At 30.4% G+C, this 11357-nt stretch overlaps 1 protein-coding gene across 4 annotated transcripts in view; it reads right to left on the bottom strand.

Annotated features, from left to right (window-relative positions):
- Positions 1 to 11357, bottom strand: part of LOC131940853 (dynein axonemal heavy chain 6) — a 66621-nt gene that overhangs the window by 43410 nt on the left and 11854 nt on the right. For 3 of the 4 annotated variants that reach the window (XM_059299742.1, XM_059299741.1, XM_059299740.1), the window contains exons 11-22: positions 10969 to 11170; positions 10139 to 10332; positions 9356 to 9464; positions 8617 to 8737; positions 7619 to 7636; positions 6580 to 6731; positions 6122 to 6274; positions 3919 to 4020; positions 2089 to 2238; positions 1600 to 1728; positions 611 to 724; positions 355 to 498 (exon numbers count right to left, since the gene is read on the bottom strand). In XM_059299742.1, the coding sequence (XP_059155725.1) occupies positions 355 to 498; positions 611 to 724; positions 1600 to 1728; positions 2089 to 2238; positions 3919 to 4020; positions 6122 to 6274; positions 6580 to 6731; positions 7619 to 7636; positions 8617 to 8737; positions 9356 to 9464; positions 10139 to 10332; positions 10969 to 11170 (1588 nt within the window). The remainder of the gene's footprint in view (positions 1 to 354; positions 499 to 610; positions 725 to 1599; positions 1729 to 2088; positions 2239 to 3918; positions 4021 to 6121; positions 6275 to 6579; positions 6732 to 7618; positions 7637 to 8616; positions 8738 to 9355; positions 9465 to 10138; positions 10333 to 10968; positions 11171 to 11357) is intronic. The other variant, XM_059299743.1, reaches the window with a different exon arrangement.

The following is an 11357-nucleotide window of genomic DNA, read 5'->3' on the forward strand; positions in this document are numbered from 1 at the left end:
TTTGGACCGAATTAGTAGGCATTTTTATCCAACCACACCACAAGCGTCATCACGTTCAATAGCTGCACCATCACGTTCAATGGCTGCGTCATCACGTTCAGTAGCTAGGCGCGCAATGGTTATTAGTCATTTAACTCTATTGTAAATAAAACATGTATTTTAACCAATGGTTTTACTAACCCTGCTCTTGATTTACGCTACGACAGAGCTATTTTTAGATAACATAAGGAAATTGCGCTTAAACTGTCACTAGACTTTTTAATTACCTTGTTTTCACTTGCTTATTAAATTAAATGACAATAATTAGATTTAAAAAAACATAAAAATTCTCAGGGAATTCATAACTTAACTTACCCTCTCTCTTATGAGCTCAACTTTTTCTTTGAGAATAGGTACAACACCATTAGGAGGTAAACCTTTTTCAAGTTGCATTACACTTTTGGCATATTTTAAAGTTGTATTCCCCATTGTTTCTGGGTCCAGTGTATGGAATGGGGCCTGAGATGGAAACAACAGATGTGAACATGTATGTGTACAAATGGCTGGGGAGCAGTTTATTGGCCAATGGTTGTCTAATTCTTACATGAAAAAAATATCAAAATATATTTACAGTAGTCCAGTCTTTCATGAGTTCATCCCACTCATCAATTGCATTCCAAAGCATATCTTTCAGTTTTAGCTCAGCATGGGTCTCCTCAAGAGCATCAAATTTGGTTACTTCCACCTAAGTCAAAACAGTTTTTATATTTTTTGGTCAGAATTATTCATTTCCTTGTATTGTTTCTCTTTGTAATCTTTGTAATCTCTTACTCTATAAATACATCACCTCATACTTAATATAAAATATATTGGGAGCAGGACATTACCCCTCTATCACACCATGACATTCCGCTCCCCCTGACATTCCCCCTTCCTCCATCTTTAACCATGTCAAGTAGGACATTACCCCCCCCCCCTCCCCCAGTCATTTAGAGGTAGATGCAATATTGATAGCTTAAGGAATAGGTTGGGTTAGGCTTACTGTGTTAGGGTGAGATATAGGTTTAGATTTAGGTTAGGATTGGAGCTGTGGTTAGGCTTAGTTATAGCTTTAGGTTTGGGGTTAAGGTGTGGGCCAGGGTTCTTGAGCATCTAGTGGGGGGGGGGGGGGTAATTACTCAGAGGGGTAAAGGCTGCATGGGGTAATGTTAGAGGGGGGTGATGTCCAGGGGAGGGGGGGAATAGACAAGGGGAATAATGTCCTTAACCAAATAGATTATGCCTTAGTCTCTCTATATAAGTATTTTATCTTTTGGTCTATAGATCTAAATGTATAACAGCATTTGGACCACTTTTAACCTGGGTAAAGAGTATGGAATAGTTAAGAAATTATTGCTTTGCCCCTATGGGTGTCTGCTTACTCCTTAAGAAATGTATGTTTTTATACAGATCAATCAACTGTTCATACAGTTCCAGTTTCTATATTCATGAGTAACATAATTTCAAGCATATTATAGACTATTATAGATCCTAAAAATGCAAGTGAGGTATTTGCTTATGGCTCTCTTTCTCTCCTTCCTATCACTCTCACTTTCTAACTATGTAGAGACTATACATCACCTTGAAAGTCTTTTGATAAGATTTATATGTGAATGCTTGTTCTTGCAATTTGTCCATGGTAGAAAGTAATTTTTTAAGCAGTGTGCGAACTTTGTCTTTGTCAGATTGTGGATCAAGAATCATTGGATTCTAAGTTCATAGATATAAAATTTAAAATTATTAACCAACAGTCAGGTTAATTAAACCAATAACTTAATCAAGTAAAACAATTTTTAAGTAATAAAAGCAAAAGATAATTTAATTATCTTTTTTCATAAATTAACTTAATAGTTATGACAAATTATTAATTTGATTCACTTTGTAATATATTATATATTTGATTTGGTCGGAAACACAATGAAAATTTCATATTTAACTTCATGGTTTATGGACATGCTCAAGATGACACAGAATTCTTTTTTGCAGTCCCCATTCTCTTTTGTTAAAAATATTTGGCATTTGCTATTAACATTATGTACATACTTTTTAGTTAATAGTAACAGAGCTTACCTGAGCCTCTTGTTTAACTTCTTTCACCTCTTTACCAAGCTCAGCAATGTCCTTGTCTAGATGATTACAGAACTTGTCTATATTACTGTCCCTTTCAGTGAGAGATTTATCTATTGCATTTCTCACAGTGATTATTGAAGGATTTAAAGTCTAAAAAAAAAAAAAATTTATTAAAGAAAAATAATAACAGAAAGTTATTATTGTAAATAATAACAGAAAGTTATTATTGTAACAGAAGAAGATAGTCACAATTGAATTAATTATTACAAAAACAAACAAAAAATAAAAAAAATCTAAACATCCTACCAAAATAAAAAAAAATTGATTTTGCAATTTTGTCAGTGTCTGTGATGTCTGTAAAAACGATTATTTCAGTTGTGTCGAGGAAATTTTATATATAAGTATTATATCAAATTTGTATTTCTCTATAAGTTTTTGAGCAATTTCTAACAACTGGAAGTTGTACATACTTTTTAAATTACCTCCCCTGGCATAATGATTAAACATTTTAACTAATTAATTCTTTTCAAAACTACTGTTATAAAATGTGTCCATTTTTCTAGGCATCTAAGTGAAAATATTATTTTACGTTAATCCATTTAATATGTTTTAGGAATGTGCGTGTATTAAATTTTTTGTGTGTGCTCTTTTGTTGACATATGCAGAAGAATAAAAAACCTTTATAACTATCAATAAATTTAAGTCGATACATAAATAGACTCTACTTCATTATTTAAAATAATACATTGTGATTCAAGTACAAATATGGCATGTTGTTTCTAGAATCTAGAGGAAAGACAGAAAGACAGTATGAGGCTAATATTATAGATTGTTTCAAAATTTTGAGTGCTGTCTGATAACTGGAAGTAGTATTTTACTCTAGTTCACGTATCTAAAATACTGATAATGTAAATACCGTTTCATATAGGTGAACAAAATTTTATACACAATATCTTATTATTATTATCAATCTATCACATTTTGAATGATTTCCGGCGACTAGAAGTAGTATTTTATGGTATTTCCAATTTCTCAATAAATATAATTTCTAAAGTTATTTCAATAGTTTAAAAAAAATTAGTCCTAATTTTTCCCAATTCTATCAATACTCAGAACAGAACATATTTTAGTGTGCTAGTGTATTTTGATAAAGGCAGAGATATTTTTATTGAAATTATATTTTAACTGAATATAATTTAAAATATATTTTAAATATTGATTAAACGCATTTCTATATAAGAAAAAGAAACAAATAGTAAAAAAAAAAGGTGTGGAAAATGCTTTGTGGCTGAAATAATAATATTTTATTTAAATGCTCCAACTAAGCAAAAGTGCTGACAATGAGTCTCTGTCAAGACAAACACTATAGTCAGATGGAGGCCACCACCCCAAGCTTTATTGATGCACCTGACCAGCACCAACAAAAGAAATGATCTGAGCAGTTCTCATCAAGTCAAGCTTTGCTGTGAGGTCACAGCTATAAGCTGGGTGGGCTGACCTCTTACCATGACAGGCATCCACAGACCTTGCATTTTTAACAACAGTTATATAGGGGTGACAATATATCAAAGAGTGTGGAATCAGGCATTATGGCAGAAAAAGTAATATTTGTAAAGGTCCAGACAACAGCTTTATTCTCATAGAATGTACCTTTGTTTCATTGAAACAACACTGTGTGTAAAAAAAAAATAAGCATAATACTGATTTAGAAAACAAATAAAATAAAGTCTTCATATTTTTAAGATAATCATTAAAGGCACTGCTGTTTGATAAGGTATATATTCTCATTTTAAAAAAAACAACATAGATCAAGATCAAAGAAATGGTGACCTGATATGTGACAAGATCAACATCTGGCATTGGTACATGGAATTGCTCAATCAGCTCATACATTTCTTTAACAACCATGGCTTCCCTCTCCAGGGGATCAATCTGAAATCATCAATTGAAAGAATTTTCTAAAATAAGATTTAGGCAATCAAAATATATAATAATAAAAAAGAGAAGAATTGAAGGAGCTTTAGAAAACATGTACTAAACAACAAAGTAAAATCATTACAGTCAAACTGGATTAAAACTTATCATTTTCAATCCAATTGTTCTTGTTTTAATCATATATTTTAAAGCTTTTTGGACAAAGACATGAGTTGTGTTTAGTCATTGATTTTCTAAAATCATTAGAAAACTGATTGAATAATGCTAAAATATGTGTAATCAAATAAAACTAAAGCATTTAGATGATAAAAATATTAGCTCAAATACATACTCAAATGCATAGATTGTGAAAATCTAAAATGAACATTTCGAGGAGAGAAATGAACGGCACAAAACAAAAAACAACCAGTGTTTTGTAATTCTTGTGAAATATATATTAATTCAACATAATAAAATATTTTTAAAAAATTAAGGGGGAGAGTAACAGAAAGAAAATTTTACACCATGCCCAACCCACATACACCAAGAACCACAAAGCAAACCAAACAGCCCCACATGAACTGTCCCACACCCCAACCAACCCCCCCTACCAATTTGAAACATTCCACTATACCAAATAGCACAACCCAAACCTCACCCCTACTAGTCCCATGATCCACACCCAACCACTCATCCCACAACTCCCCATACACCTCACCACACCACACAGAGTAGACAAAAGCCCACACCACCCTCTCCACACCCTAAAGCATACAACTTCACACAGGATACCATGATCCACACCCTGAACCAAACCCCAAACAACCCATAAGTCACCCCATGCCAGAAACACCACCCAACAATCTGAAACACAACACCCTACCCCACATACAACACTACAAAACACCCATTCCATGACCAACACCCCACTACCCCACATATCAAAACACACACCTCACTCCACTTATAACATGATCCATACCCAGCCACTTATCCTACATTATACACTCAACTTCCCATACACTACATCATACAAATAACACATGCCTATACACCAAACTACACATGGAGTACACTATTCCTTTATATAAAGAGGTCACACAAACAGGTAAACTCTGTTTCATCTGCCCATGGCCTATACACACATAGAGTAGACTTAACCTCACACCACCCCGCACCACACCCAAAAATACATCACCCAGCACAACACCATTAATCACAGCCCAAACCAAACCCTATACTACCCCTCCCCACACCTTAACATGAACCACACCCATACAGCTAGCCCCACAATCAACAAGACACCCACTAACACCATGATCCACATGTAATCAATCATCCACCATACACACCATTGTAACATTGCAATGTTATCCATATGTGTGACTAATCTCATAGAAGAACAACATATTTTGGTTATACCAATTTATTTAACAGCACAATGCAAATCTGTTAACTAAGCAACCTATTGTGATGGCTAAGTTATATTTAATGCTTTGTTTGTGTTTTTAATGCTGATATAGCCACCAAAACCTTAACTCTCATCATTGAACTAGTGATAATCAAAAGGTATGAAAATACATAGTAAACATAAACTGAAGTACCAAAAGTTAGCATTAAAATTGTTTCCTTTTAAACTATCTTCTCTTCTGTACCCAATTTTCAAATTAATTATTTTATTCCAAATAAATAAATAAATTTCACCAATAAACTAACAGCAAAATCTGCAGGAATCTTCAAAACCAAATAGATATTGATTTATGAAATAACAATGATGATTACCAAATCTATTCTTAACTTTAAAATATTAAACAGAGTCTCAACCTCATTTAATTAATCAATTTTATTCACCCCACTATTATTAATGTTTATCAAGTATTTTCTATCAGTCTTAACATTGGTTGGTTGGGGTGTGGGGCAGTTCCTGTGTGGGTGTTTGTTTTAGGTTGTGGTTCTTGGTGTAACATGGGTGGGGTATAGTGTAAATTAGATTGACATTGAGCAGTGTAATTTGCTTTTAACAAAATGTGCTGACTTCCAGTATTTTGTCTACATAATAATATTCTTTAGGTGAAAATTATTTATTCTCTATATTATATTATAAGCTTCTGCTACTCACTCTGATTTGAACATCATCCAGAAATGTAAGTGAGTTTACAAACTCATTGGTTGTTGTAGGTGTTGCTTCTAGTTTGAACTGAGCATCTTGAAGTTCAGCGACTAGTCTATCCACTTCTTTTCTTGCTAGTTGAGGCAGCATGTCATTGATAACCTATTTTAAATTATAACTCATGAATTTCAAAATGTTTTGATTACGAAAACAACTCTAAATATCTCAAGGTTTTTTAAACATATTTTGTTTTTCTGCCTTCTCAAAACTATCTCTGAAATAGTTGATAGTTAATTTTTTGTAAGTTAACAGTAGGTTATAAAATTCAGGAAAGGTTAAAACAATCTTTAGATGTTAAAATATCTAATCTAAAATCTCTCCTAAACTCTTGAATGTATTTAATACTCTTAGAATTCACACTGTTTCATTATTTATACTTAAAGAAAGAAGAAAAAAATATTATTTACATCCAAGCATCTTAAAGGAGATGGAATTAAAAGTGATTTCATTTTTGTGGCATCAACTATTAGCATTCCAACTGGTCTTTTTTCAACAATGTGTTTAGCCATTTTGTGTTGCGTGTTGTATTTTGCAAGGTGTTCAGCAAAGAACTGTACATCTGTTGACATTCAAATTGCATACTTATTTGGCAAACTATTTCTGTTTAGTGATCAACAGCAGAAAATTCAAAATATAGAAATTGGTTAGAAAGAAATTAAAACCTTTTGTACAACATATTTAACTTACTTTTAAAGTTAATTTGTTTTTATAATGCATTCAATAAAATATAGCTCCATCTTTGTAAAATAATGCTTATCAAAACTAATCTAAAACTCCAATGAGCTATGTGTTTTTAATATAAAAAAATAAACTAGAAATATTACTGAAAGTATAAAATAAATTAATTATGAAGTAATAACTTAATGGATATTTAGTTACATAAATAACAAAGATTTTCAAAATAAAAAAAAATATTAAAAAAAAGATTTATAAATTGTATAAATTATCGTGGCTTAGTAAAAAAGAATTTGAATTTGGCTACAACTTTTAATGTATTGTATATTATAGTAAATTTTTTTTTAAATCTCTAGATTACTATTAGTGTATTAAGTAGGTAAGTTAAGAGTTACTAATGATATGTTTTGAAAAATCACATCTGAAAAATAAAGAAATCTAATACTTCTGTTTTTAAATAACTTTTTGAAATTCAAGCAATTTAGAAATTTAAACTTCAAATACAAATTCATATACAAAGATCTTCAAAACATTTTAAAAAATATAAAAGAATCAAAACTGGATTTTCTTAGAATATTTAACTGTTTTGAAGCTTACGTTTTTTTTAAGGTTGCAAAAATTAGCACTTACTTCTACAAAAAGTTATTAAAAATATCTTTCATACAAACTACTATAAATAAAAATACTAATAAAAGGAGCTTAAAAATTTAAACAAAAATAACACTTATCTAACTATAGGGGGAAAAGTTGCTAAATTACTAATAGGTATACCTGTCAGTGTGACACCCTCTAAAAGGTGAGAAAATATAAGCAAAAAGAATCATTAAGTATTGAAGAAAAACAAATAAAAATTCATTTCAACACAGTTTCTAAAGTAAATGTTAGTTTTAATAAACTATATATATATATATATATATATATATATATATATATATATATATATATATATATATATATATATATATATATATATATATATATATATATATATATATATATATATATATATATATATATATATATATATATATATATATATATATATATATATATATATCACTTATAATAAGACAATTTGATGCAAGTAAAAAGCACGGCAAGTGTTGAAGTTTACTTTTAATTGTTCAAGAATCTATTGCAATGACCGACTGACTGACTGACACATTACGACCAGCCTTATATTACAGATATATTAAAGCAAGGAAATCAGATGATATTACAAGAATGGTGCTTGAGGAAAAAGAAAACAGAGAAGGGCATGGGGACATGGAGGCACAGAGCAGAAAAACAACTACTGACAAGAGCTGGATTATCTTGGCGAAAATTGCCAGAGACCTCCAAAAGTGGATAGAGATTTCTGTGGCAGCCCTCTGTGTTCTCAGCACAGAAGGGAAAATATGATGGTTATGAATTTAACACTTCCCTCTATCACATGTAGTTCCCTCTTATTCCACCCCCTCTCACCCAGAAATACAATATTATTTGGAGTTTGTAGACTCTACTTCTTTTTAATAATTATATTTACATGTCCATTTCTAGTTCATGAAGTTTACAATATATAATATTATAACTTCTCAGGCTGAACCTACATATGCCTACTGTTTATAATAATTAAAAAATAGTTGTACATTACACCTGAAAACATAATAAAGAAAAATATGCAGTATTTTAAATAGATCAATGTAGAAAATTTACATCATACATGTTGAAGCTGCATCAAGTATATTAAAATTATATTTTAGGATTTAAAATCAATGTAAAATACATACCATGATCCACACCACTCACAGCAGAAATATCCAAGTTTTCATTTTCTTTAAAAAATTCTCTGTAAGCTTCAAAAGTATCAGCATACTGACTGGCTGCATTGAAAGCTGCACTGAGAGCATCCTGTCACAGAAGCATATTACAAGGTTGATAGGCAAATGTTTTAACTAAACTTTCACTTTAATTATTCAGATTAGAGATTTCAATAGCTAAAGCGGTTTTTGCCAAATACACTAGAGAACAAACACACAGTACAAGTTTCTTTAGCATATTTCATATTTACTCTTGAACAACTAATAGTATGAGCAGATTACCCTTTTCAACCTGATGTAGTAGGCAAGGTATAGTTCATTGTTTCTGTGGCATTAGTAAATGAAGTGATTGTAACTTGAGTATACTAAAACAATGACACAACTTTTTCTTTACTCAACAGTGTCTATTAAGATTTTAGTGAACTTTCTTTTGAGACTGGCACGCACTCCAACCATCAGCATTAAAGAAAATAATTGAAATGTTCTTTGGATTTATTTCATGAGGTGTGATAATTTTCAGTAAAAAACAAATTTTTATAAATTAGTTATTTCTAGGTGCCAAGGTAGCATGTTTTTTTTTATTGCTTCAAACACAGATTAAAGAAGGCCAGTTTATTTTAAATGAAATGTTTATTTTGTTGTTAAAATGAAAATATTTTGAATCCAATTATTATTGTAAGTAGAAAAAAGTAAAAAAAAAATGTTTTACCCTAATATTGTAGATAAGAGTCTGTAAATGTTTGTCATCCTCAAACATAACTGAAAGGCTTGGGCCATCACCACATATCTTATCTTCAAACTTGTTGTTAATAATGGGTCTAAAATAAATAAATAAATAAATAAATAAATAAATAAATAAATATATATATATATATATATATATATATATATATATATATATATATATATATAATATAACGCTGAAGGTAGTGTGTCAGTCATCGCTATAGATTTTGGAACAATGTGGAAGTCTCTCCCTGTGTGCGGACGCCCAGGTAAACGTGTTGTTTGGCGGTGGTTTAAATTACGCCGCGAGTTCAGGGAGGAGAGATGTCTGGGCGGACGCTTGTGAGAGTGTTTGCTCATTTATTTTTTACCCTAATTTAATTTTCGTGAATATCCATATTCACACCAAAGTGACAGAGCCACCCGCACGCAGCACAGTGAGCTGAAGAAATATTCGTCCCAATGTGGGGATCACAGCGCGGTAAACATTGAGGTAATATGCATATCCACACCACAGCAAAGCACGAATATAAGCTATATATATATAATATATATATAATATAAGCTATATATATATATATATATATATATATATATATATATATATATATATATATATATATATATATATATATATATATATATATATATATGTGTGTGTGTGGGGGGGGGGGGGGGTGTGCGTGCAGACTTATTATGGAAATATTTCATTTTTAATAAGAAACTATACACAATCTAAATGTAGGTATATGTATTTGAAACCTACCTTGTGAAGGCATCAAAATATCCATCAGGAACAAGATTTTGAACACTTAAGACTGCATCTTGAAAGCGTTTGATAACTTCTGATATTCCATCTTGAAAATCCTCGTTGTCAGGAGAAAATAGTAATTGGCTCGGTTCTAGTATAAGCTCAGTGATGAACAAGGGAGGCAATTTGGTTTCTTCTTCCTCATCCATCTGTAAATTAAATAGCATGTATTTTAAGAATTATGTGGTTTTTTTAATTGAAAGCATTAACATCTTTTTTCATAATCAAGACTTTTCATTAAGACATTGATAGAAATACTTTTTTTCACTCCAAAATTTTTAATTATATAAATATAACTTAATGTTGGTATAATAAGACTAAATTGATACAGATTATACTGTTTTTTTAAAAAAGGTAATGCTGAAAGTACAGTAGTTTGAAATATCAAAGGCACTCTATTTGCATCTGCATACCTGAGCAATTGTTTAATCCAGTGCTTTACATATTTGTTAATATTTTAAATATGTGTTTAAAAATAAAACCAGCAAAAAGGTAAGGATTTCTTTTTGTTTCACAACATTTCAGTAATTTGAAATTCCAACATTACAGGCTTACTATATTTTATCTAATGTTATTTAATAAAAGAAAATAATTCCAGTTTTTTATGCAAACTGAAAAATAATGGCAGAATAAGCTTCCTACTTCATCATGTGGTAGAAGTTATGATGTTATGAATAATCATATATTAAATCATATGTAAAATGTGTAATTTCATGAAATAGTCAAGATAAGGAACTTTGTGACCTTACTAAGCTAAGAAAATATTTAACATCTAAGGTGGTTACCTTATCTCCTTTTCTTTCATTCTGTTTTGTTTCTTCATCATCCTTTTTCTTATCTTCTTTAAACACATTGTAGCTTTGAATCTCTGTAAGAATTGGAGTATTTTGAAGCTGTTCTGTGAGGTAGGTGAGTAAGGTTGACACAGAGTTCACTGCCAACACATGCATAGTGTTGACAATCAAATAATCAGCAAGACGAATAAAGCTGGAATAAAAAAGTGACTGGTAAATTATACTAAAACTATTTTTTTTCTATTTTTGTCTATATAACTTAAATGTACATATGTGAAATTGTTACCCAAGGCATGCTAGAACATATATAAATATATATATATATATATATATATATATATATATATACATATATATTAATACTAATAGTTTCGCTGTCT

The sequence above is a fragment of the Physella acuta genome, unplaced genomic scaffold (genome assembly GCF_028476545.2).
Source record: "Physella acuta isolate Inbredline_101_S28 unplaced genomic scaffold, ASM2847654v3 ptg000334l, whole genome shotgun sequence".
Taxonomy (NCBI): Eukaryota; Metazoa; Mollusca; class Gastropoda; family Physidae; genus Physella; species Physella acuta.